Source organism: Oryzias latipes, chromosome 18, assembly GCF_053564925.1.
Source record: "Oryzias latipes strain Hd-rR chromosome 18, Olatipes_Hd-rR_3.1".
NCBI classification, from domain to species: Eukaryota; Metazoa; Chordata; class Actinopteri; order Beloniformes; family Adrianichthyidae; genus Oryzias; species Oryzias latipes.
Window position 1 is genome coordinate 36,443,601 of NC_136254.1, and position 27,506 is coordinate 36,471,106.

General features: G+C 45.9%; 3 protein-coding genes across 7 annotated transcripts in view; all 3 read right to left on the reverse strand.

Annotated features, from left to right (window-relative positions):
* LOC144987419 (uncharacterized) overlaps nt 1-27,506 on the reverse strand; it is a 409,376-nt gene that overhangs the window by 293,059 nt on the left and 88,811 nt on the right. The gene's annotated exons all lie outside the window — the stretch shown is intronic.
* On the reverse strand, nt 789-15,743 carry LOC144987426 (uncharacterized). Of its 4 annotated transcripts, none has more exons than XM_078936835.1 (4): nt 15,575-15,741; nt 2,720-3,079; nt 1,586-1,694; nt 789-1,500 (listed from the first exon to the last, which is right to left on the reverse strand). In XM_078936835.1, the coding sequence occupies exons 1-4, from the start codon at nt 15,639-15,641 to the stop codon at nt 1,476-1,478; spliced, it is 561 nt and encodes a 186-aa protein (XP_078792961.1). In that variant the 5' UTR covers nt 15,642-15,741; the 3' UTR covers nt 789-1,475. The 4 variants fall into 4 exon arrangements, with proteins under 4 accessions (XP_078792961.1, XP_078792960.1, XP_078792959.1 ...); XM_078936834.1 differs by having other exon boundaries at nt 789-1,503; XM_078936833.1 differs by having other exon boundaries at nt 789-1,688; nt 15,575-15,743.
* Nucleotides 16,573-18,729, reverse strand: LOC144987422 (Fc receptor-like B). Of its 2 annotated transcripts, XM_078936826.1 has the most exons (6): nt 18,481-18,729; nt 18,358-18,393; nt 17,536-17,796; nt 17,216-17,461; nt 16,836-17,009; nt 16,573-16,765 (listed from the first exon to the last, which is right to left on the reverse strand). In XM_078936826.1, exons 1-6 carry the CDS (start codon nt 18,509-18,511, stop codon nt 16,686-16,688), a joined length of 828 nt encoding a protein of 275 aa, XP_078792952.1. In that variant the 5' UTR covers nt 18,512-18,729; the 3' UTR covers nt 16,573-16,685. The 2 variants fall into 2 exon arrangements, with proteins under 2 accessions (XP_078792952.1, XP_078792953.1); XM_078936827.1 differs by lacking the exon at nt 16,836-17,009 and having other exon boundaries at nt 16,573-16,795; nt 18,481-18,725.

Sequence of the window (27,506 nt, forward strand, 5' to 3'; positions counted from 1 at the left end):
CTCATGAGTCCACCATCGAGTACCGCAGAGGAGAGGCTCATGCTAACACAGATGGTCTCTCAGGGTCACCCCTCCCTCATTCAGAGGAAACAGACACGGTGCAGGGGTTCTATGCATCGCAGTTAGAAACGTTGACAAGTAGCAGCACTGAGATCAGACGGGAGACTTTGTCTGAGCTGTTCTGTCAAGAGTGATGGAGATGGTGGCGACAGGATGTTTTCCTGCTGCTAGAGATGCTGAGGAGTTAGCACCTTCTCTGCTGTGCAGAGATGAGCTCACAATACAACAGGGATGCCTGATGTGGGTAGTCGGGTTGTGGTACCGCTGACGTTTCATCCGTGTGTGTTACAGGAGCTGCATTCCGCTCGAGTAGAGTCCAGAACTCTGCAGAGACCAGAGGCCTTTCTTCACGGTCTGGACTCAGAACTACAGGATGTCAGCAGACGGACCAGCGGGTTAGAGCCGGTCTAGAAAGAGTCTTTAATGGAGTGAGTCACGGCCTCCAGCTGACCCTGAGGCTGCTGACGGTCTGGATGGTCTCTGCTGCTACATAGAACCCACAACAGGAACCTGCAGGATGTTTCCTCTGAAATGATTCTGACCCAAACTCCTCAACATAGAGAAACACGTGAGGAGGTTCTGCACACGTACAGCAGAAGCCTCGGTTCTCATCCTTCAAGCTCCATCGGAACTTTGGTAGAACCGTCAGCGGACCTTCCAGCTGCAGAACCAAACTCTGAGGTTCTCCTTTGTAGTTTCTGCAGGACTGGATCAGAGAGGAACCAGACTGATGGTTTCAAACACATTTATTCTAAAAGTAACACATTCAGTTCATCAGGAGTAAAAACTTTACTAAAGTCAAAGAAATGTCAAAGTTCTGTCACAGATTTCTGATGGAAGACGGTTCAGTTTCAGGTTCTGTCCATCCCTGATAGCAGCAGAACGTGGAGAACCTCCAGCATGAGGTTCCAGCTCCACAAAGCCCCGCCCACCTGCTTCCTGAGGTCGATCAGCTGATCCCCCCGTGAACCCGGGTCCTGCTGTTCTGTGGGTTCTTCATCAGAGAACGAGCAGATGGATGTGCTGAAGGAGGAAGAGGAGAACCCCTGACAGAACCTGACGCCAACACAACGGTTCCAAAGACAGCTGCAGGCTGGAGGTTCTGGATCAGACGCCTGAAGGTTCTGCTGGTTCTGGATCAGACGGCTTCATCCACAGGAACCTGCTCCTGATCTGCTCCAACTGGAGGCTACCAGCAGCCCTCAGGAGAACTTCAGTTCTCATCTGGATCAGAACCAACACATTTCTAACCAGATCCGTCCATAGGAGAACCCATGAGGAGGTCTGAGGTTCCATTCCTTAGCCTCCATTTTTAAATGAACTCTTTTTTTCTTGACTGTCCAGAGAACCTCAGAGTCTTGATGAAGCTCCTGTTTCCATGGAAACAGAACTTCCTTTTGGTTGGTCGACTCCATTCAGAGGAATTCCTTCCTCCGAGGTCTGCTGTGGGGGAGGAGCTGGATTATTAGGAGGATTGTTGTTTCTTTGGTGTTTAACTATAAAATAAATCATGACAAACACAAACCCTAACACAAAACCACCAACACCAACACAAACTCCAACTGTCAGCTCATCAGCACTGCTTCCATGTTTGTTCCCGACTCCTCTCGTCCCGTCATCTTCATCTCCTGCAGCTGAGGAAGAGGAGAGAAGACCTTCAGAAGGGCGTCTGCTTCCTGCAGAGTCTCATCACCAACATCTTCACAAAACACATGGGGGGGGGGGGGTATTCCAGAAAGCAGGTTCTGCTAGCTCCCACAGTAAGTTTGAGGCTAAGGAAGTTGATAACCTCAGCTTTAGGTTCCAGAAATGGAGGAATGTTTTCAACAGGTGCACTGTGGGAGATGAGACATTCACTGATGTAAAAATGTTTTCCATATCGAGGATTTCAGCTCTGTGTTCATCCAAACATAAAACACTGAGGAGTTAGGAATATGAGAGATCATAATATAATTTTTCTTAGTGTTTATTTGATTCTATTCAGCTTCAGCTGTTTTAGGAAAAGCCCCGCCCCTTTAACTGTCTCCACCAATCATTCTTGGAGGCTTAATCACATGTCATCAGTCTGACCAATCAGAAGTGGTTAAAGTCTTCACTTCCTTGTTCTGATTTAGAGTCTTCCCTGTTAAACGCCTGAAACCACAACAAACACACATTTAACAGTTTTTAATCTTCTTGATGAGGTCAGAGGTCAGAGGTCAACAGTTTAGTTCTCCTTCCAGGTTTGTGTTTCTTAACAGAGTTTGGTCCAAGTCATCTTTCTGACTGAAACACTTTTCTAACAACGTCTGGATTATTTTAGAGGTTACACTAAAGTAATAACAACATTTAAGAAACAGGATGAAGGTGAAACAGACACAATTCAACTAAAGTGAAACAATTTAATCATCTAAAAAGAAATACAACATTTGTGTTAATGTTTTCAGAGACTTAGATTTTTGGATGCGGGGTTTTAGTCAAAGTTAAAGTGGCCTTGGCTCAGAAAAGGTAGAAAAACAGAGTTTCAGGGTGTGCTTGGTTCCCATGGTAACTCATGCTACTGGACTTCAGCCAGAGTTCAGGGTTAAAGTCAGAGGAGTTTAAACATGTTTTCTGGATTACCCCCCAGGGATGAGACCTTTACTCTGACATCAAGCAGGAAGACAAACACTCTGCTCACCTGGAGACGGGTCACCTGGAGGAACCACAGACAGACGGATGGAGATCAGGTTCAGAGAATTTCTAATGATTTTGTCTCTTGTTCTGGTCTGTTTAATCCGACACACGAATGTCCCACTGTCCTTAAACGTCACGTTCCTCACAACCACGCTTCCTCCTCCTTTGGCGTCTTCTGGCAGAAACAGTCGGTTCCTGAACTGCTGGTGGACGTCCTCCATGATGTGGTTCTGTCTGACCACAAACAGACATTCCTTATCCAAGATGGTTCTGGTCCATTCTGCAACCAGAACCGTGAGGTTCTTTGGAGCTTCACACGTCAGAGTGACGTTCTGTCCGGGTTCTGCTGTGATGTTCTGAAGACCTGCAGCAGAAGAACACGGACAGAGATCAGAGCTTGACGTTGGAGGGACTCTTGGTTAGCTGATGTTTGTTCTTTAACAGGCTTCAACCAGGAAGTAAAGGTCCACTCTGGGTTCTCCAGGAGTGAGAACACTTCTTGGAGAAGTCCATTAGGAGGAGCCAGGATCTTCACAGACGACCTTCAGAGGCACCCTCACACAGAGGTCACTGAGGTCACAGTCTCAGTTTGAACTGCGAGGACTCTGCTTTTAATACAATCATCCCTGACAAACTGATCAGGAAACTGGACACTATAGGCCTCCCCCCCTCACATGTGCCTGGATAAAGGACTTTCTCACTGACCGGCCCCAGGCTGTGAGGCTGGGCCCCCAAAAAGGGGTTTATACAAATCTACACTCTAGTTTCTTGAAGCTATATAACCTCTTTTTGTGATAGTAAAACCTGTCCAACACAAAAAGCCTTCAGCTCTAATCTGTTTGCTCAGCTGTTGGACAGAACAAGTTATATACAAGTTAATACAAATAGGACATAAATCTACCATTTATAAATGACAAAATAATAAAGGTACTCATTTTAAAATTATGAATATATACAGCACAGAGCTAAAGTGTGAACACACCTTCCCATTCATTTGAATGGGAAGGTGTGTCCACACTTTAGCTCTGTGCTGTATATAAACAAAATAATAGATAAAGAAGTGTATAAATGTTTATGTTTCCACTTATACTCAATTTATAGTTCACATTTATTTATAAATGTGTTCATTTATTTCTAGTCTGTATTTAGCAGTCTTGGTTCTGCATGATGATGATGTTTTACAGTTTCTTCCTCAGCAGAGGTTCTTCTGCTCTCCTCACGTCACACGTGTAACAACATTCCTTAGTGATGAGGAGGAACTACAGGAACTACAGGAACTACACCTGCAGTGAAACAAAGGTCAACTGCTGCATAGTTAATGGTAGTTGTAAAGAAATAGTAAGTTAGGTCTATTGGCATTAAATAAGCTCTTCCAGCTTCTATTGATGATAATGTCATGTAGGCCTGCACAATATACCGCAAATTATCCTTATCGCGACATTAAGCTGTGCAATATGCATACCGCAAAAGACGGCAAAGATCGCAATAAATGGTTACCTTAAAGTGTGGGTGACATGGCCTATTTTAATAAGCCAAAATATAGTAAATAGTCTCTATTTCATGTTGCGATTGTTTTTAATATTTTTCGAAAAAGAATAAATAGCGAAAAACGCGATATAAACAACGAGGACGGCCGCCGGCTTCACGCATTCCGCCGACTTCGCGCCGCCATGTTTGTGACGTAACGAAAGGCAGACAAGATGGCTAGCACCGATAGCGAAGCACAGAGTGATGCTACCGTCTCTATTAGCGATTTCTCATCAGATGAACAGAAAGATGAAGAGGAAAGTTGCGGAGATTATCATGATGATGAGTCACTTTTGCAACCGTATCGATTCGAACCCTTTTGCGAAAGTGAGGAGGATATAGCAGAAAGTAGTAGGTCTAGTGATCATGCCGATGACGATAGCCAGCATGAAGATTCGGCTAGACTCCAGTAAGTCTAAAAAATGTATAAAATTAAATTACTCCACTTACCCTAAAATATACTCAAAATGTCCCCTTTTGGCCTAATCTAAACAAAGGTAAACACTGGTTTTCAACCCAATTTACAAAATAAATGTCACAAAATAAAAGTTTCCCAGATATTACTACTCTTTAGTTAACAAAGTCACTGTATACCATTAACAACTGTGGAACATTAACAGTTTTACCTGTTTGAACCAGTTTGAAACCTTTTCTCGTGCGCGCGCTCACACACACACACACACACACAGTTCAGTTTACTCACGGTACCGGCACCTCAAAAGCAAAAGAAAAAAAAACGTTGCAGGCCTGTTGCTTCTCTTGCAAAACATTGAGTGCGTTGAAATACTCCAGTTGGATCCAAGGACAACAGAAAACACGACTACTTCGCCTCAATGTGATCCATCGTGATGCACACTAGCTTAGCAGCCTCCGCTCCCGACTCCAGCGCCGTCCTCTCCGACCCAGAAAACGGCTCGCTCGCTTCCAGCTCACCCGCCTTTCCTCGACTCAGAAGCCAAGATCCTCCTCCCAACTCTCCGTTCAAAATTCTTCGTTTGTGTCCCGGTTTTTGTCCCTTCGAAAACGCAGACTTCTCTCCTGCAGATCTGGAGGGAAAAATCCTTCGCCGTCCACCTTCTTGAACTTTCCCCTTTTCAGCAGCGCTTCTTGTTTTGGGAGTTTATACACAGATACACTTTCACTAGATGTATTGCTACATCCAGCTGCCACACAACGACTTGGCATGTTGATGATTAACAGATTTAAACACGAGAGAAACGAAGACTACCTGTTTTGTTTACATGCTGTCCGAAGCGGAACTGCGAAAGTCAATGCCTTTCGTGACGTCACAGGTCATATCGAGGTCACTTCCAGCCTGCGCTCTTAGCGGCAAATTCAAATCTCTGATTCCTTCGACAGATGTCTATTATTCATATGCTTCGGATTTTTTTCGACGCTAACTATTGGTATCAATAGAATCAGCGTTTAAAGAGCTTTTTTATTTGACAAAGTTGTTCAAAGCATGGCATCCACACTTTAAATGTGCTAAAACAAACTCATGGCAGCTTGAAATATTGAATAAATGAAATAAATCCCTTCATGCATTTAACCAATCAGAAGGACCCGTTTACATTGTTGATCAATCAGATGAGCCCTTTTATGTTTGATGTTGGCCTTCTATGTCGACGAGGGTCAGTTGGAGGATAATTTTTAAACTGTTGCAGTGAAATGGAAATGATGTTTTTGGTTGTTTTGCTATTTGTTTATATACCGCAATTTATATCGTTATCGCGATATTAATTACCAATATTGCATATCGCGAGTTTTCCTCATATAGTGCAGCCCTAATGTCATGAATTACTTATTTGGCTGTGCAGGAGTAATCCAAAAGTACCAAAAAGTATCCAAAAGTACTGGAGGAGGTGCAGCGTCCACATCCCAAGATGTTCCTGACATCACTGAAGATGGAATCTCAAGTCATAACAATAACTGTAGAGCAGGGGTCGGGAACCTTTTTGGCCAAGAGAGCCATAAATGCCACATATTTTGAAATGTAATTTCGAAAGAGCCATACAATAATGTAGTGTCCCTTTCCCACACTGAGGCACTGAGACTTAACCTCTTTTAAGGTTCTTTATTCTGGTTACTGCAGACCGCAACAAACGCCGAACAATTAATTCAGCAACTCCTGAATCTCTCCCGCCGAGACGAGAGCGCTTCTCCCAACTTTATATTCACCTGCTACCGCTGCAGCCCCTCCCATTTCCCTTATTCGGCCCATAGCTGAACCCCATTGGTCCAAACTACCTAACAACAGGCTGAGCGACAGAACTGAGAGCCAATCAGATCTCTGCTTGACGCGTTCAATGAACTCCAGAACTTTTAACGCGGCTCAACAGCCATCCAACTCAGTCCGCGACAATTTGTTTAAAACTAAAATACAAATGAATGTGTGCATTTGATTTAATTTCTTTTTTTTTTTTTTTTTTTTTTTTTTTACTTTGTTTTTATTGAACGTTTTCAGTTGTCAGCATTTACATACACGGGTCAGCAACCACAACAAACAACAGAACAGACACAACTAACTGCAATTGGGCTGTTTTTCTTATTGTTATTACATTTTTTTTTTTAATAATACCTACACGAAATCCTCTAAACCTTTTATTGGTTTTCCATATAGTTGTACCATTTTTTCCATTTTTTTTTGAAAACGTCTAATTTTAATTTGAGTAGAAATGTCAATTTTTCCACTGAGTAAATGGTCCATATGATCTTCAACCAGTCATCTTTTCCAGGGGGCTCTACTTTGTGCCATTTTTTTGTTATCGTTTTCTTGCTTGCCAAGAGTAATATCCTTACTAGGTAAACATCTTCATTCAGTACAGAGTCTTCAATATTACCCAGATACAGAGTTGTAAACTCGTTTGGCAGGTGATATCCAATAACATTTTTTATGACAGTTGTTACATCATTCCAAAAAGATAGTAATTTAGGACATGACCAGAAAATATGAGTATGATTCCCTTCTTGACCCCCACATTGTCTCCAGCAAGCCTGTAGATTTTTTAGTTGTCTGCTTTTGATTTGGGGCGTTATAAAATACCGTGTGAGATTCTTCCATGCAAATTCCTTCCATATTTGAGAGCTGGTAGAAGAGCACTGTGTGAGACACATTTTAAACCAGTCTTCTTCTGTAATCTTTTGATTAAGCTCAGATTCCCATTTACTTTTAATGTAAAATGATGAACTTTTCCTGTTTTCAGTAAAAGAACGGTAAAAAGATGAGATAACCCTTGTTTTACTGTTTTTATAAGCGTCTAATATTACTTTAGTTATACTGTATCTTTTTTTAGGTTCTAGGTTAGGTTTAATTTCCCTTGTATAAAAGTCCTGAATTTGTAGATATCTAAACAAATCTTGATTTCCCAATCCAAATTTATTTTTTAATTCCCTAAAGCTAAGTAGATTTCCGTCTTTTGTAATAGAGTACCATGCAGTTATGCCATTGTCTATCCAGTGTCTAAATGTTGAATCATATCGGTTTGGTTGAAATTTTGGATCATAAGCAATCCAACTGAGTATTTTTATTTCCTTTTGAAGTTTGTATTCTTTAACTACTTTTTCCCATAGTTTTATTGTAAAGGATGTAATTAAGTCAACATTACTTTGGTCATAGTCAGTACATTTAGCGTCTCCTATAATCGTTTGTATTGGTATGTTTAAGCTTTTAATCTCTAATTCTTTCCACCTTGCTTCATATTCTGGTACACACCAACAGACTAATGGTCTCAGCTGTGCTGCATAAAAATATTCTTTGAGATTTGGTAATGCCAACCCCCCTCTGTCTTTTGATAACTGAAGGGTGGAAAACCTTATCCTAGGTTTTTTCCCATTCCAAATGAATCTAGATATATTTTTATTCCATAAATTAAACTTATGCTGTGGTATTCTTACTGGTAAAGCCTGGAATAGGTAGAGAAATCGTGGGGTGATATTCATTTTAATTATTTTTACTCTAGAGCTGAGATCTAAGGGGTAAGTTTTCCATTTTTGCAGATTTTTTTGCATGTTTTGTTCAATCGGATCAAAATTTGTTTCATATAGTTTGTCAATCTCTTTAGTAAGGATGACCCCCAGATATTTTATTGTCTTACTTTCCCATTTCAAATTGTAACTTTCTTTAATCTGTTTAGACGGAGAGTAGTTTAGTGTAAGAATTTGGGTTTTATCTATATTAATTTTATATCCGGAATAGTGACCAAATACTTTCAAAAAGTCCATCAGTATAGGAAGCTCGTTGTCTGGGTTCTTGAGAAAAATTATTATGTCATCTGCAAAGAGGCCAATTATGTGCTTTGTGTTGCTTATCTCTATTCCTTCGAGGGCTTCGTGTTGTCGCAGAGCTTGTGCTAATGGTTCGATGTATAATGCAAAGAGAGTTGGGCTTAAACAACAGCCTTGTCTTGTGCCCCTTTCTAATTTAATTCTATTTGATAGATTTCCATTTACTTTTATTCTTGCTGTTGGGGCTTGGTATAATGCTTTAATAATTTTAATAGAATTCTCCTCAAATCCAAACTTTTTAAGGACCAAGTATAAAAATTCCCAGCTAACACTGTCAAAGGCCTTTTCTGCATCTAGGCTAATAAGTGCAGATTTAATTCCCTTCATTTGTACATGGTTAATGATATGTAGACTTTTCCTAATATTGTCTTGTGTCTGGCGTCCTTTAATGAAACCCGTCTGATCTTCATCTATTAGATCAGATACAAAAAGTTCAAATCTTTTGCTTAATATTGATGTATATAATTTAAAGTCTACATTCAAAACAGAAATTGGTCTGAAGTTTTTGCATAGTTTTGAATCCTTCCCTTCCTTAGGGATAAGAGAAACCACTGCTTCCTGCCATGAAGGGGGGATAGTTCCTTCCTTTAAAGTCCAATTAAGGCATCTCAGCAGTAAAGGTGACAGGTCACTTTCAAACAGCTTATATATTTCAGAAGGGAACCCATCACTACCGGGTGCCTTGCAGGTCTTTAATTTTCCAATAGCTAATCTAATTTCTTCTGTCCTAATTTCTGATTGTAATACTCTGTTTTGCATTTCTCCTATTGATGGTAAATCAAGTGAGTTAAGAAAGCTAGTTACCTCGTCTGCACTTGCTAGTGAGGGCTTTGAATATAAATCTTTGTAGAAATTCTGAAAAATTTCTAGTATTTCCTCTGGATCATCTGTTAATTTGTCTGTTTCGGGTTTTTTGATACTAGTTACTGTATTATTAGATTGTTGTTTTCTTAATCGTCTTGCTAACAATTTGTTTGCCTTTGGGCCGGAATCATGATACATTTGTCTAACAAACCTTGTTTTCTTTTCAATTTCTTCACTTAAAATGTCATTTATTTCTGTCCTTAGTGTTTTAATTTGTTGCAAGATGGTTTGAGATTGACTTTGCTTATGTTGTTTTTCTAAGTTGTTTAAAATTGCCACTTTCTGGTTGTATTTATCCTTTTTTTCTTTATTTTGTGCCGATGTAATGGCAATTAAATTTCCTCTCAAGACTGCTTTTAACGTATCCCACAGAATATTAGGGTTTACCTCACCATTGTCATTTTCTTCAATAAATCTTTTAATTGTGTTTTTTATTTGTTCCTTCACAGTTTCCTTATTTAAAATTCCTATGTTTAATCTCCACAAAGTATTTATCTTTTTCCTGTCTATATTAATTGTTAAAAAGACCGGGCTATGGTCAGAGACATTCGTTGTACCAATTTCACAAGCTTTCACTCGATATTTATCCCATGTGTTCATTAAAAAGTAGTCAATTCTAGAATAAACCGAGTGTGACCCAGAATAGTATGTATAGTCTTTTTCTAATGGGTGTATTTCTCTCCAGACATCAATAACTCCCATTTCCTCTAGAGTTGTGTTGATAAATCCTGCCAAAGGTTTATGCTGGTTCCGGACACTTGTAGTGTCTAGGCTCTTCAGAGTTACATTTAAGTCTCCCCCGCATATCAATATGCCTTCTGCCTCATGTGCAATTAAGTCAAATAAAGATTTGTAAAGTGTTTTTTTACTTCCAGGGGGGGCATATATGTTTATCATTGTGATTAGTTCGTTTTGCAATTTCCCTTTAACCATTACATATCTTCCGCTTTTGTCTTTTATCTCTTTACTACATTCAAATTGTATGGAGTTTGTTATAAGAATAGCGACTCCTCTTTTCTTGTTTGATTCATTGGAGCTATAAAAGGTGTTTCTGTATCCCATTTGTTTAAACTTGTTGTGTTCTTGATCATTTAGCTTTGTCTCTTGTAGAAATAATATCTGTGCATTTTCTTTCTTTAACATTGAGATGACTTTTTTCCTTTTAATGGGATTATTTAGACCATTCACATTAAGTGTAACCATTTTTATATTACAACCCATGGCTTTGTTTCTTCCAAAACTTGATGTACAGCCCAAGAACATTGAACAAAAGGCCAGAACTTGTAGCCCAAAAGGAAAAAAAAACACATTTCTGAAACACATTTGGCTTCCAAAAGCGGAATGAACACACGCCATTCCCTTCCCCTGTTGGTGGGAGAGGGGGGGTTCCTCGCGTTTAAGGAGGGCCCCTCAGTAGTGGTGAGAAAAAAACTTTCACCTAAACCTACTAGTCCAACATCCATCATATGGGTAAATATTCCCAACAGCACAAATTATGATATGAGGAAGTCTATATATGTAGAAAGAAAGGAAAGGACTTAACTTAATATTCATTTGTAACTTTTAAGACGTAGCTCGTCCAAATTCCTGCAGTTTCTCCTTAGCTCGCCGTGCTGCTCCATTTCCGCTTTTCTCGCCGGGTCGTTGCCATGGAAATCCATGAAGCAGCCGCTCCTGTATGACGTCATCTTCCGTGTTGTCCGGTGTGGGGAGCTCCACCGTAAATCCTCTTCTTCTTAACTCCTCTGCCGCTTCCCGCGCAGATTCATAAACTTTCACTCCAGAGTCCCAGTGAATTCTCATCTTGGTGAAAGGAGTCTGAAAACGGACCCCCTTTTCCTTAAGCGCTTTTTTGACTCCGCTGTAATTTTTGCGCTTTTGGACCACCTCCGTCGGGTAATCATGATCGAAGATCAGCCGTCTCCCCTCCACCTCGATTTTCTTCTGCCATGCTGCTTTGAGGACCGATTCTTTGGTAGTGAATTGGAGAAAATTGACTATCATGGACCTCGGTGGTGCGCCGCGGCTTGGCTTTTGAGTGAGCGCTCGGTGGGCACGTTGGATCTGAAGGCTGATTTCTGGAGGCAGGGAGAGCTTCTCCAAGAGGAGTTTTGTAACATAGTCTGTCGCTGTGCCTTTTTCCTCGTCCTCCGGTATTCCAAATATTCGTATGTTGTTACGTCTGCTTCTTCCCTCGATGTCTGTGAGCCGCTCTCTTAATATTTTTTGATGCTGCAGAGATTTAGAGAGGGCATCTTTCACATCCATGTTCCAGGATTCGATTTGCGCGATGCGTTCTTCGGCCTCGGCAATTTGGGTTCCGTGCGTTTGAAGGGTTTTATTATTTGTCGCCAGTTGTTGGTGGATTTCTTGTTTCAATTCAGTGATTTCCTTCTTGACATCTTCTGTAACTTGCTCCTTCAAAGAGACCATGTCTTGTTTCATGTCAGCTCTTAGGTCACGGATTTCTTTGCTGATGGAGTCGAGTCCACAACGCATGGTTTCAGCTAGCTGGTTAGCACCAGCACGTTCGTCTCCGTCTTCTTTGGCTTTATCTACATTTTTTCCCTTCATCTGGTCTTGTCTTTTCATTTTTCCTCTGGTTTCGACTCCTCCTTTCATTGAGTGCTTATCTTCATTTGTTAATAGTGGATTCTTAGGAGTCTATTTTCCTGTTTTGTTGGGAGCATCGAATTACGCCGGCGTCCCGTCCGCCATCTTCGAAAAAGCCGCATTTGATTTAATTTCAACATTTTTAAAGTACAATAAGTCTGTGGATTCTTTTTAATACCATTGTTATGCTGTTGCTAATAAATGATGAGTATTTCTCGTGGTGGTTCTGCTGATGGTCTAGTCTGGTTGATACGTGGTGAGTTTCTGCTTCATGCAGGCGTTGAGACTTTAAACGTGATCTTAGGTCTGAATGTTCTGTAGATGTGAGACAGATTGCTCACATGCAGACGTGGAGCCAAACACACACTCACACGCCGCAGTGAGTGACAGGCAGCGGGTTTTACGTTTTTACAATCTCTGCGCGATTCACCTGCTGCCGGTCCCCACAACCCCCACCCTCTGCTTTCTCCCTCACACATCCCGTCTCCGCATCTGCGCGCTCTTTCTCAGAGACGGGAGCGCGCAGTTTTAGGCACGGCAATTCACAGGTTTCCAGCTGGTACAAACTCTGTGAAATTATAGATAATAGTAAACTGATAGCGCTGGCGCAGATTTCTCTCTCTAAGCACCGCTACTACTGCGCGCCTCTGGCATCGCATCGCGCCCGAGAAGGACTGGTCTAATGAAAAAAAAAAAAAAACTATAATTAAAGATTTGTCTGCGAGCCACATGTGACCATCAAAAGAGCCATATATGGCTCGCGAGCCATAGGTTCCCGACCCCTGCTGTAGAGTAATTTAAAAACAGTGTCTGCATTAACAGCAGCTGAAGAGAGTCCTGATGAAGACGATGGTAGCTGTGCTGTCTGTAAGGATTCTGCTATAGTTATTTTATCAGCTTCATCAGTGATTATTATATAATAATAATTCATGTTTAGCTGCAGATAAACTGCTGTCACCACATCATCTGTTGAAAACGTTGATGCTGCTGCTGGGAAGTTCAAATCCACCCAAGATGGAACCAAGATCACACTTATTGTTTCATTATTACTGAACAGATAGTCATACATCTCTCTCTCTCACTCTCTCTCTCTCTCTCTTTCCCTCTCTCTCTCTCTCTCTCTCCCTCTCTCTCTCTCCCTCTCTCTCTCTCTCCCTCTCTCCCTCTCTCTCTCTCTCTCTCTCTCCCTCTCTCTCTGTCTCTCTCTCTCCCTCTCTCTCTGTCTCTCTCTCCCTCTCTCTCTCTCCCTCTCTCTCTCTCTCTCTCTCTCCCTATCTCTCTCTCTCACTCTCTCTCTCTCTCTCTTTCCCTCTCTCTCTCTCTCTCTCCCTCTCTCTCTCTCTCTCCCTCTCTCTCTCTCCCTCTCTCTCTCTCTCCCTCTCTCCCTCTCTCTCTCTCTCTCTCCCTCTCTCTCTCTCCCTCTCTCTCTCTCTCTCTCTCTCCCTATCTCTCTCTCTCACTCTCTCTCTCTCTCTCTTTCCCTCTCTCCCTCTCTCTCTCTCTCTCTCCCTCTCTCTCTCTCTCTCTCCCTCTCTCTCTCTCCCTCTCTCTCTCTCTCCCTCTCTCCCTCTCTCTCTCTCTCTCTCTCTCTCTCTCTCTCCCTCTCTCTCTGTCTCTCTCTCTCTCTCTCTCTCTGTGTTCCCCCCGTCCTCCAGGACATTTTCCACCTCAGACCTCCTGCTTTACGTCCTCTGAAAGCTTTGGGGGACTCTTTACTTGCATGAGCTCTTCCTGCCGCCTCCATCGCCTCACCACAGATTCATTGATGCTAAGCTGGCGTGCAGCAGCAGCGGTTTCCTTCCAGGACAGCAGGCTCCATGGCCTCAACTTAAACCTGCATCATATCAACGTCTTCATGTGGTTTCCATGATGAAGTGGCGAGGATGTGAAAAATAATGACCACTTATGATGTGTCGTTCGTGGTCTATCTGCTAAAGTTAAAGTGTCGTAGTCTTTTCTTCTTTGCATTGATTTTTTGTCTCTCATTTATTTCTTATTTCTAATTCTGGTTATAGAGCGGTTATAGAAAATCCACAGAATGGCTGCACAGTTCAAAACCCGGGAAAGAAGGAGCAGCATGTAGTCCAGAAAATACAGAAGACTGTTAGAGAAGAGGATCTACTGGATCCAAAACTCCTCCAAACTCAAAAAGAAAACGCTCACAGCTAGTGTGCTCTGTAAAAAATTATGCAGATACTAAACTGTTCTCAAGAAAATCATCACGACTCGTCAAAGATGAAAAAATGACTGAATGAACATCTGAAACATTTTGAGAAAAGTGAAGACCACATCCACAATCTATGGCATGGAAAGAATTAGAAATCAAAGAGAATCCAAACAGAAAAACTATCGATAAAACTCTAAAGTCCAAACTAATTACAGCTAAACTATGAGACAGGAGCATCTTTCAGCCATGATCAGCATCAACCACCCAGAGGGGAAGAGTTGGACTATACAGACATCAGAAATGACTTTACTGCTGCTGAGACAAGAAAAATATTTGAGAATATTAAACTATCTGATTTGCTGTTTTTAGTAAGTTGGAGTTTTGTGAATGTCATTTGTTTATTGCCCAGTGTTACATTAATATACAGACAGACAAATATATTTACACATTTGTTATTAATATCTTTTCTTTGCACTTTTAAAATTGGTTTGGCATCACTAAATGTGCATCCACCATGCAGGAAATATACTGTAAACTGTAATACAATCCATCAGTCATGATAAAAGGTGCATTTGATTATACACCATGAATAATATTAACATATTTTAGAAACAAAATATGGATTTTATCAGGTATTACAATAATAATAGTGAGTACAGATATTTCCCTTTGGCTTTTTTATGTATATAATTCATGATACTCAAACTCTCTCTTCTTGTTTGATCTTGTTTGTGTACAAATATATAAAATCAGTTTGTAGCATTAAGTCTTGTTCTCAACTGGACTAACTTTCAATAGTAGAGCAGCCGAGACAGTGTTGCATTTCCTGCAGGGTTCAGCCGATCACGTCCACTGTGTCAGCTGACAGTAGATGATCCACTGCTGTAGTGTTGTTATGTATTCATAGAGATTTAATTCATATTACAACAACAGTTGCGTTTTGTTGGTGCTGCTGATCAGTTAGAGCCCACAAATTCAATTTCACTTACCCCCCCCCCCCCCCCCGGCAGACCAGGGCCGACCCTGATAATAATATATATAAGTATATATTATTATATATTATTTATGGAAATAAAATTAAATTGAATCAGAGAGATAAGAGGACCCTTACTCCTCCTTCCTTTCTGTCCTCAGCTCTTCTCCCTCACGGCTCCTCTCCTGCTTCCATCATGAACACGTGACCCGGTTCCGGTCCGGCTCGCAAACAGGCCGCAAATATCCGAACTGAACAGAGTAGATCCTCCACGTGAGAGCAAACTTTGATTTTCCACACTTGAGGAGGCGCTTGGAGCTGTCGGCGCGCGCTCCTCTCTGCGCCTTTACGCAGCGCGAGCCCCCCTCCCCCACTGACTGAAAAGCCGCCTCTGAGTTCGGAGAGTTTGAAAGAGTTCGGGACGTTCTCACCTTCAGAACCTCCACAAAGAAGAACCAGGAGCAGAACCGCAGCAGCGGTTCCAGACCGGAAGTCCATGTTCTGTCATCCAGGACCAGAGGAACCCCAAACTCCCCCCACAGCCATGGGTAGACTGCTTCCGTGGGAGGGACGGTACCCGCTGCTGCGCCTGCGCAACGTCAGCTTCAGGCAAGTCCGACCGGGGGCACGTGCGTGTGCGCGCGTGCACAGGTGAATCTCAGTGAATGCGGTTCTCTGCTGTTTGTGTTCAGAGAATCATTCAACAACTTTGTGAAAGAAAACAACAAAGTTGTTCCTCTCTGCTGGGGGGGGGGGTCATTTAGGGGCAGAAACAGGAAGAATATCGTTCTTCCTGCTGCTGCTGTTGGTTCTTCATGTGTTCTTCATGAACGGATCCAACAGAACTTCCTCTGTTCTGTCAGAGAACCCATGAGGAACAAACATCATTCTAGTCACTTTTCCTTCAAGTTCCTCTGAACTGAAGGATTTCTGTCTTTGATGGCAGCGTTCTGGACCTGTCAGTCATTGACCGGATCACCAGACTGGATCCAGATAGGACCACCAGACTAGATCCAAATAGGATCACCAGATAGGATCACCAGACTGGATACAGATAGGATCACCACACTGGATCCAGATAGGATCATTCCATATTATCTAGATGTAACCCTGCCCCCCAACCCAGATATAATCTCAATCAGACCATCAGATCTGATCCAGGTGATGTTTTAACCTGATCTCTTTTCTTTTTCTTAACATGTTTTTATTCTTTTCTGTGGAAAGTAATCAACCAAACCAGAACATGGATCTCATTTCCTGTTTGGACTCGTTTCCAAACGTTTCTCTCAGAGAATCCAACATGGCGGACTGCTGCTTCCTCAAAATGCTCCTTAAGATGAACGCAGCTCTAGAAACACTGGTAGCTCCGCCCCCTGAAGAGGGAACCAATGAAAACGCACCACAGAGTATGGAGACCAATCAGACTGACTTTGGTTATTTCAGTGGAGTTTATTACCCAGAAGACACTTAGCATGTGGGCGGGGCATCATTGCATTGCTAGCATGGTCGGTTAGAGACGTCAGACGCGGCGCTGCAGGAGCGTCAGAAGCGATGCTCGGTGGTCACGGCAGTGACGTCCTCGTCCTCTTTGAACAGTCCATGCTCCCCTGGAGGGCGGCGGGCTGTTACCATGGAGACAGGCGGGTCATTTCCTGTGTCAGAGTGGACAGCAGATGATGTCAGAGGACTTACCTGGAGCTCTGCGGCAGTACAAAGACGCCATGAGCAGAGTGGAGAGGAGGTACGGGCAGACGACCAGCAGGCGGTGAACCACGCCCAACACGGGTCGGGGTGGGGGGGACGCAGGAGGCGGCGTGGATTCAGAGGGGAGAACCGTCATGAAGTCAGTCACTGGCGTTGGATTTGCTGCAAACAGAAAGACGGGGATGAGGGACGGCTGGTCGACCCGCCCCTCTCCTTCTCTGACCAATCACAGAACAGCTGATGACACTTCCTGTTTGGTTCCCTGACTGTCTCCGTTTGGAACCAGTGACTCTGAAAGAACGTTGGTCACCAAAGATGAAGATCAGAAGACTGCAGAACCTGATGGGGTCCCTGAAGGAGCTCCTCACCTGAGACAGAGATCCAGCTGGATGGAGACTCTCCATGAGCGCTGATGTGACACTTGTAGAGACCTTCATCAGACCTGGAAACATGCTGGAGGGTCATGTGACCTGTAGGCTCAGTCCTGATGAGGGAGCCATCTTTATAGAAAGCAGCTGAGGGCTTGGAGGGAGGGGTCTGTGATTGACAGCTCAGAGTGAGGTCATGACCCTCCATCACAGGGAGGACAGGACTCTGCAGGATCACTGATCCACCTCAACACAGAGACAAAGCATTTCATCCATCTGCACACAGCTGCAGCAACACTAACTCCACAGTCTGATCTTACCAGAGACACTGATGTTCACGCTGATGCTGGAGGCTCCTCCCCCTCTGGACTCACACCAGTACACACCACTGTCTGAGGGGTACATGTAGCTGATGAAGCAGGAGGGGCCTGAGGATTCTCCCCACTCCTCACACTGAGTGGTCTTCTTTTGGGAGGTGTTCCTCCTCAGAGTCCATCCTGCAGAGCTGTGGTCCTCACACTTCAGAGTCACTGATTCTCCTTCAAAGAACTGAGATCTGCTGGGACTCACAGTCAGACCACCTGCAACAACGAGACCCCCTGTGGGTGTTAGGACCCCCCCGATCTGTCCTTCATCCATCAGAACTTCACACCAACAAGCTTCAGTCAAAGTCTGGATCAACTTTACCAGCAGAAGTCGTCGTTTTTTTCTGGAAGTTCAGAACAGAGGGTGATTGACAAACCATGATGCTTCCCCCACCGTGCCTGACAGCTGATGTTTGCCCCCCCCCCGTGCCTTAAGTTCAGTTAGACATTTGCATGAGTTCCTGTTTAGTCATGGTGGGGGGGTCCAGCTCTGACAGCTGGACCCGCTGTTCTGTGGTTCCATCCTGTCCTCCAGGACTACAGAACCAGGATGTCTGTGGAACCTGGACCCAAACATGATCTAGAACTGTTCAGGGAGGCAGCAACTGTGAAACACCATGACAGCAGAGTGACGTTCTCCTCCTCCTCATCTAACGTTCTCCTCATCATCTAATGTTCTCCTCCTCATCATCAATCATTCAGGATGAAGAGCGACACCACAGGGGCCATCAGGTCACATGTCCTCATGAAGGCCTCTGAGGGGCGGAGTCTACTGACCTCGTGGAGACGATCCACACAGCAGAGGCGTGACGGCTGCAGAGAAACATCCAGACAACAGCGACCTTCATCATCAGGGGTCTGCAGTCATTCTGTGTTCTCTAAAGTCAGCAGTTTACTCACAGAGGAGCAGCAGCAGAGACGTGTTCTTCATCGTCGTTCTTCTCTGGTTCTGCTTGTTTTGGTCCACCTCCTCTGAGGATGAGGAGGATGTGGTTTCCTCTTCACACCAAACCTCTGTTGTGACGATAATCTGAAGGCCGTTTCTGAAAACGCCGTTTCATCTCATCTCATTCCAAAATGAAGAAGATCCTCTGAGCCTGCAGAGCTCTGACCTCTGACCCCAGAACCTGTGTGGAGTTCAGGTGTTTGTCTGTGTGACAGAACACCTTGATTTACTTTTTTATTACATAACAGGAAGTGAAAGTTTCTGTTGTTAGGAAACGCGAGCTGTTAGAAGGGCGGGGGCGGGCGGGGGGTCTGCTTTTTGACACCATGGACACTTTCATTAGAAACAGGAAGTGATCAGAATGCTCTGTAGCAGACATCTCCCTGAGGCGATCAGAGAGGAGGACCTGCAGTCTGGAGGCCTCCTTCAGGAGCTGAAGGTCTGTGAGGAGCAGAGGAGCATCCTCTGGGAGGAGACGCTCTCATCCAGCGCTGTCAGGGCTAAAGAAGGAGGAGGAGGAGGATGTAAATGAGGTGATGAAGAGAATCATAGATGAAAGAGAAACTCTGCCGTCTCTGGAAAGAAACTCAAACTCCACTGCAGTCGTCTCCTGATCTGTTTTCAAAGTCATCCTTTCATCAAGTGTTAGGAATAATTAGAAATAGAATAGTTAGAAACTCCCTTTTTTACATTTACCTATACCTTTTATTACACTAATGGTTTAAACTTAACTCACTGAGCATGTATTATCATCTCAAAATTATATTGCATCCTAAGACAGCACAACCAAGCTATTGTCCTCACAGTTTCTCCTCATCCTCCCTTTTTACTTTTTGTGTGTTCTGGTGTTTGTGCTCTGGCAAATGTCTGTGGGAACATCAGAGAGATCTGACACTTGAAGCTTTATGACCTTCAAGTATCCAGCCTGCAACAGCATGTGGGTGTGTTTTTCACACGAGGTCCATCAGACCATCTTCTGAATATGCAAATGCAGGGTTTTTATACCAAAGCCCATCCCTGAGCTCGTTGGTTCGGACTTTGAATGCACCATGTTCATCTGTCTGTCCCCTTCGTGTTTGGACGAAGTAAAACCTCCACAAAAGATAAGTTTTGTCTCTGAGTCGTTATTTATTTATTTCTGTGTGCTGGAAACTGACGGGTACGAACCTTAAATTTAATACAGTCTTTTCTAGAGAATCCAGTTTCTACACATCAAGATTTAGACAATTCAATTCAATTTTGTTTAGTCCAGATTCACAACAACAGTCGTCTCGGTGGGCTTTTGTATCTGTAATTGAATTAGTAAAACATGAACTCAAAAGGATCACGAATACAAAGAGTTCAATAGGAAAATACTAAAATGAACTAACAAACTGACTAAGCTAAACTGGCATCCCTGCCCTTAGACCCCCCTTCTCTGTGAGGAAAAACTCCTAAAAAATCTGATTCTGGAAAAAATGTAGAAACCTCAGGGGTGCCCACATGAAGGAGGGATCCTCCCCCAGGACGGACAGGCGATTTACCAGAACTCTTAGAGAAGAATTAACTTATCTAAATCTACAACTACATATATAAAAGTCCAGCAGACGAGCTTCATCCAGATGGAGCTGGGGGGGGACAGTCAAAGGCGCGAGTCGAGCCGGAGACAGGAACCACAGCCAGGTGTAGGAGCAGGAGCAGAGACGAGGTACTCGGTCAGGTAGCTGGGAGTTTATTCCATAAAACAGGGGCTTGGTGGCTGAACGCTCTACCTATCTTTTGGCGCCTAGTAAGTCTTCCCCCATTCCCCATCATCCATCAGTGAACATGCTGTCCCGCTTCACGCCGCCAAGCTAACGTTAGCGGTGCAATAAAAGCAGCAGCAACATAAGATCCATCCATGATCCAGTTCTGATCCAGATTCCAGTTCAGACCAAGAGAACAGAGACATTCATGGATCTGTTGGTCTGCAGGTGGATTACCAGAAAGGGGCGGAGCAGGAAGACTTTGGCCACGCCCAGAGTATTTTCTATGTCACAAATACGATCTCTTTAAAACTTAATTTTTTCATCTGTTTCTGATTCACAACAATGTGAATGAGAACCAAAGGGAGGAGGAGAACCAGAGGGAGGAGGAGAATCAGAGAGAGGAGGAGAACCAGAGAGAGGAGGAGAACCAGAGGGAGGAGGAGAACCATAGGGAGGAGGAGAACCAGAGAGAGGAGGAGACCCAGAGGGAGGAGGAGAACCAGAGAGAGGAGGAGAACCATAGAGAGGAGGAGAACCAGAGAGAGGAGGAGAACCAGAGGGAGGAGGAGAACCATAGAGAGGAGGAGAACCAGAGAGAGGAGGAGAACCATAGAGAGGAGGAGAACCAGAGAGAGGAGGAGAACCATAGAGAGGAGGAGAACCAGAGAGAGGAGGAGAACCATAGAGAGGAGGAGAACCAGAGAGAGGAGGAGAACCAGAGGGAGGAGGAGAACCATAGAGAGGAGGAGAACCAGAGAGAGGAGGAGAACCATAGAGAGGAGGAGAACCAGAGATAGGAGGAGAACCATAGAGAGGAGGAGAACCAGAGAGAGGAGGAGAACCAGAGGGAGGAGGAGAACCAGAGAGAGGAGGAGAACCAGAGATAGGAGGAGAACCATAGAGAGGAGGAGAACCATAGAGAGGAGGAGAACCAGAGGGAGGAGGAGAACCAGAGAGAGGAGGAGAACCAGAGAGAGGAGGAGAACCATAGAGAGGAGTAGAACCATAGAGAGGAGTAGAACCATAGAGAGGAGGAGAACCAGATAGAGGAGGAGAACCAGAGAGAGGAGGAGAACCAGAGAGAGGAGGAGAACCATAGGGAGGAGGAGAACCATAGGGAGGAGGAGAACCATAGAGAGGAGGAGAACCAGAGAGAGGAGGAGAACCATAGGGAGGAGGAGAACCAGAGAGAGGAGGAGAACCATAGAGAGGAGGAGAACCAGAGGGAGGAGGAGAACCAGAGAGAGGAGGAGAACCATAGAGAGGAGGAGAACCATAGAGAGGAGGAGAACCAGATAGAGGAGGAGAACCAGAGAGAGGAGAACCATAGAGAGGAGGAGAACCAGAGAGAGGAGGAGAACCATAGAGAGGAGGAGAACCAGAGAGAGGAGGAGAACCATAGAGAGGAGTAGAACCATAGAGAGGAGGAGAACCATAGAGAGGAGGAGAACCAGAGAGAGGAGGAGAACCAGAGAGAGGAGAACCATAGAGAGGAGGAGAACCAGAGAGAGGAGGAGAACCATAGGGAGGAGGAGAACCATAGGGAGGAGGAGAACCATAGAGAGGAGGAGAACCAGAGAGAGGAGGAGAACCAGAGGGAGGAGGAGAACCAGAGAGAGGAGGAGAACCAGAGAGAGGAGGAGAACCAGAGAGAGGAGGAGAACCATAGGGAGGAGGAGAACCATAGAGAGGAGGAGAACCAGAGAGAGGAGGAGAACCAGAGGGAGGAGGAGAACCAGAGAGAGGAGGAGAACCATAGAGAGGAGGAGAACCAGAGAGAGGAGGAGAACCAGAGAGAGGAGGAGAACCATAGAGAGGAGGAGAACCATAGAGAGGAGGAGAACCAGAGAGAGGAGGAGAACCAGAGGGAGGAGGAGAACCAGAGAGAGGAGGAGAACCAGAGAGAGGAGGAGAACCAGAGAGAGGAGAACCATAGAGAGGAGGAGAACCAGAGAGAGGAGGAGAACCAGAGAGAGGAGGAGAACCAGAGGGAGGAGGAGAACCAGAGAGAGGAGGAGAACCAGAGATAGGAGGAAAACCATAGAGAGAGGAGAACCATAGAGAGGAGGAGAACCAGAGAGAGGAGGAGAACCAGAGAGAGGAGGAGAACCATAGAGAGGAGGAGAACCAGAGAGAGGAGGAGAACCAGAGAGAGGAGAACCATAGAGAGGAGGAGAACCATAGAGAGGAGGAGAACCATAGAGAGGAGGAGAACCAAAGAGAGGAGGAGAACCAGAGGGAGGAGGAGAACCAGAGAGAGGAGGAGAACCAGAGAGAGGAGGAGAACCATAGAGAGGAGGAGAACCATAGAGAGGAGGAGAACCAGAGAGAGGAGGAGAACCAGAGGGAGGAGGAGAACCAGAGAGAGGAGGAGAACCAGAGAGAGGAGGAGAACCAGAGAGAGGAGGAGAACCATAGAGAGGAGGAGAACCATAGAGAGGAGGAGAACCAGAGAGAGGAGGAGAACCATAGAGAGGAGGAGAACCAGAGAGAGGAGGAGAACCATAGAGAGGAGGAGAACCAGAGAGAGGAGGAGAACCATAGAGAGGAGGAGAACCAGAGGGAGGAGGAGAACCAGAGAGAGGAGGAGAACCATAGAGAGGAGGAGAACCAGAGGGAGGAGGAGAACCATAGAGAGGAGGAGAACCAGAGAGAGGAGGAGAACCAGAGAGAGGAGAACCATAGAGAGGAGGAGAACCAGAGAGAGGAGGAGAACCAGAGAGAGGAGGAGAACCATAGAGAGGAGGAGAACCAGAGAGAGGAGGAGAACCATAGAGAGGAGGAGAACCATAGAGAGGAGGAGAACCATAGAGAGGAGGAGAACCAGAGAGAGGAGGAGAACCAGAGAGAGGAGAACCATAGGGAGGAGGAGAACCATAGAGAGGAGGAGAACCAGAGAGAGGAGGAGAACCATAGAGAGGAGGAGAACCAGAGAGAGGAGGAGAACCAGAGAGAGGAGAACCATAGAGAGGAGGAGAACCAGAGAGAGGAGAACCATAGGGAGGAGGAGAACCAGAGAGAGGAGGAGAACCATAGAGAGGAGGAGAACCAGAGAGAGGAGGAGAACCAGAGAGAGGAGGAGAACCATAGAGAGGAGAACCATAGAGAGGAGGAGAACCAGAGAGAGGAGGAGAACCAGAGAGAGGAGAACCATAGAGAGGAGGAGAACCAGAGAGAGGAGGAGAACCAGAGAGAGGAGAACCAGAGGGAGGAGGAGACCCAGAGAGAGGAGGAGAACCAGAGAGAGGAGGAGAACCATAGAGAGGAGGAGAACCAGAGAGAGGAGGAGAACCAGAGGGAGGAGGAGAACCAGAGAGAGGAGAACCAGAGAGAGGAGGAGAACCATAGAGAGGAGGAGAACCATAGAGAGGAGGAGAACCAGAGAGAGGAGGAGAACCAGTGGGAGGAGGAGACCCAGAGAGAGGAGGAGAACCATAGAGAGGAGGAGAACCAGAGAGAGGAGGAGAACCAGAGAGAGGAGGAGAACCAGAGAGAGGAGGAGAACCATAGAGAGGAGGAGAACCAGAGAGAGGAGGAGAACCATAGAGAGGAGGAGAACCATAGAGAGGAGGAGAACCAGAGAGAGGAGGAGAACCAGAGAGAGGAGGAGAACCAGAGAGAGGAGGAGAACCATAGAGAGGAGGAGAACCATAGAGAGGAGGAGAACCAGAGAGAGGAGGAGAACCAGAGGGAGGAGGAGAACCATAGAGAGGAGGAGAACCAGAGAGAGGAGGAGAACCATAGAGAGGAGGAGAACCAGAGAGAGGAGGAGAACCATAGAGAGGAGGAGAACCAGAGAGAGGAGGAGAACCATAGAGAGGAGGAGAACCATAGAGAGGAGAACCATAGAGAGGAGAACCATAGAGAGGAGGAGAACCATAGAGAGGAGGAGAACCATAGAGAGGAGGAGAACCATAGAGAGGAGAACCATAGAGAGGAGGAGAACCATAGAGAGGAGGAGAACCATAGAGAGGAGGAGAACCATAGAGAGGAGGAGAACCAGAGAGAGGAGGAGAACCATAGAGAGGAGGAGAACCAGAGAGAGGAGGAGAACCATAGAGAGGAGGAGAACCAGAGAGAGGAGGAGAACCATAGAGAGGAGGAGAACCAGAGGGAGGAGGAGAACCAGAGAGAGGAGGAGAACCATAGAGAGGAGGAGAACCAGAGGGAGGAGGAGAACCATAGAGAGGAGGAGAACCAGAGAGAGGAGGAGAACCAGAGAGAGGAGAACCATAGAGAGGAGGAGAACCAGAGAGAGGAGGAGAACCAGAGAGAGGAGGAGAACCATAGAGAGGAGGAGAACCAGAGAGAGGAGGAGAACCATAGAGAGGAGGAGAACCATAGAGAGGAGGAGAACCATAGAGAGGAGGAGAACCAGAGAGAGGAGGAGAACCAGAGAGAGGAGAACCATAGGGAGGAGGAGAACCATAGAGAGGAGGAGAACCAGAGAGAGGAGGAGAACCATAGAGAGGAGGAGAACCAGAGAGAGGAGGAGAACCAGAGAGAGGAGAACCATAGAGAGGAGGAGAACCAGAGAGAAGAGAACCATAGGGAGGAGGAGAACCATAGAGAGGAGGAGAACCAGAGAGAGGAGGAGAACCATAGAGAGGAGGAGAACCAGAGAGAGGAGGAGAACCAGAGAGAGGAGGAGAACCATAGAGAGGAGAACCATAGAGAGGAGGAGAACCAGAGAGAGGAGGAGAACCAGAGAGAGGAGAACCATAGAGAGGAGGAGAACCAGAGAGAGGAGGAGAACCAGAGAGAGGAGAACCAGAGGGAGGAGGAGAACCAGAGAGAGGAGGAGAACCAGAGAGAGGAGGAGAACCATAGAGAGGAGGAGAACCAGAGAGAGGAGGAGAACCAGAGGGAGGAGGAGAACCAGAGAGAGGAGAACCAGAGAGAGGAGGAGAACCATAGAGAGGAGGAGAACCATAGAGAGGAGGAGAACCAGAGAGAGGAGGAGAACCAGTGGGAGGAGGAGACCCAGAGAGAGGAGGAGAACCATAGAGAGGAGGAGAACCAGAGAGAGGAGGAGAACCAGAGAGAGGAGGAGAACCAGAGAGAGGAGGAGAACCATAGAGAGGAGGAGAACCAGAGAGAGGAGGAGAACCATAGAGAGGAGGAGAACCATAGAGAGGAGGAGAACCAGAGAGAGGAGGAGAACCAGAGAGAGGAGGAGAACCAGAGAGAGGAGGAGAACCATAGAGAGGAGGAGAACCATAGAGAGGAGGAGAACCATAGAGAGGAGGAGAACCAGAGAGAGGAGGAGAACCAGAGGGAGGAGGAGAACCATAGAGAGGAGGAGAACCAGAGAGAGGAGGAGAACCATAGAGAGGAGGAGAACCAGAGAGAGGAGAACCAGAGAGAGGAGGAGAACCAGAGAGAGGAGGAGAACCAGAGAGAGGAGAACCAGAGGGAGGAGGAGAACCAGAGAGAGGAGGAGAACCAGAGAGAGGAGGAGAACCATAGAGAGGAGAACCATAGAGAGGAGAACCATAGAGAGGAGGAGAACAAGAGAGAGGAGGAGAACCAGAGAGAGGAGGAGAACCAGAGGGAGGAGGAGAACCAGAGAGAGGAGGAGAACCAGAGAGAGGAGGAGAACCATAGAGAGGAGGAGAACCATAGAGAGGAGGAGAACCAGAGAGAGGAGGAGAACCAGAGAGAGGAGGAGAACCAGAGGGAGGAGGAGAACCAGAGAGAGGAGGAGAACCAGAGAGAGGAGGAGAACCATAGAGAGGAGGAGAACCAGAGAGAGGAGGAGAACCAGAGAGAGGAGGAGAACCAGAGAGAGGAGGAGAACCATAGAGAGGAGGAGAACCAGAGAGAGGAGGAGAACCAGAGGGAGGAGGAGAACCAGAGAGAGGAGGAGAACCAGAGAGAGGAAGAGAACCATAGAAAGGAGGAGAACCAGAGAGAGGAGGAGAACCATAGAGAGGAGGAGAACCAGAGAGAGGAGGAGAACCAGAGAGAGGAGGAGAACCAGAGAGAAGAGGAGAACCATAGAGAGGAGGAGAACCAGAGGGAGGAGGAGAACCAGAGGGAGGAGGAGAACCAGAGAGAGGAGGAGAACCAAAGGGAGGAGGAGAACCATAGAGAGGAGGAGAACCAGAGAGTGGAGGAGAACCATAGAGAGGAGGAGAACCAGAGAGAGGAGGAGAACCATAGAGAGGAGGAGAACCAGAGAGAGGAGGAGAACCATAGAGAGGAGGAGAACCAGAGAGAGGAGGAGAACCATAGAGAGGAGGAGAACCAGAGGGAGGAGGAGAACCATAGAGAGGAGGAGAACCAGAGAGAGGAGGAGAACCATAGAGAGGAGGAGAACCAGAGAGAGGAGGAGAACCATAGAGAGGAGGAGAACCAGAGAGAGGAGGAGAACCAGAGGGAGGAGGAGAACCAGAGAGAGGAGGAGAACCATAGAGAGGAGAACCATAGAGAGGAGGAGAACCAGAGAGAGGAGGAGAACCAGAGAGAGGAGGAGAACCAGAGAGAGGAGGAGAACCATAGGGAGGAGGAGAACCATAGAGAGGAGGAGAACCAGAGAGAGGAGGAGAACCAGAGGGAGGAGGAGAACCAGAGAGAGGAGGAGAACCATAGAGAGGAGGAGAACCAGAGAGAGGAGGAGAACCAGAGAGAGGAGGAGAACCATAGGGAGGAGGAGAACCATAGAGAGGAGGAGAACCAGAGAGAGGAGGAGAACCAGAGGGAGGAGGAGAACCAGAGACAGGAGGAGAACCATAGAGAGGAGGAGAACCAGAGAGAGGAGGAGAACCAGAGAGAGGAGGAGAACCATAGAGAGGAGGAGAACCAGAGAGAGGAGGAGAACCAGAGAGAGGAGGAGAACCAGAGAGAGGAGAACCATAGAGAGGAGGAGAACCAGAGAGAGGAGGAGAACCAGAGAGAGGAGAACCAGAAGGAGGAAGAGAACCAGAGAGAGGAGGAGAACCAGAGAGAGGAGGAGAACCATAGAGTGGAGAACCATAGAGAGGAGGAGAACCAGAGAGAGGAGGAGAACCAGAGGGAGGAGGAGAACCAGAGAGAGGAGGAGAACCATAGAGAGGAGGAGAACCATAGAGAGGAGGAGAACCAGAGAGAGGAGGAGAACCAGTGGGAGGAGGAGACCCAGAGAGAGGAGGAGAACCATAGAGAGGAGGAGAACCAGAGAGAGGAGGAGAACCAGAGAGAGGAGGAGAACCAGAGAGAGGAGGAGAACCAGAGAGAGGAGGAGAACCATAGAGAGGAGGAGAACCAGAGAG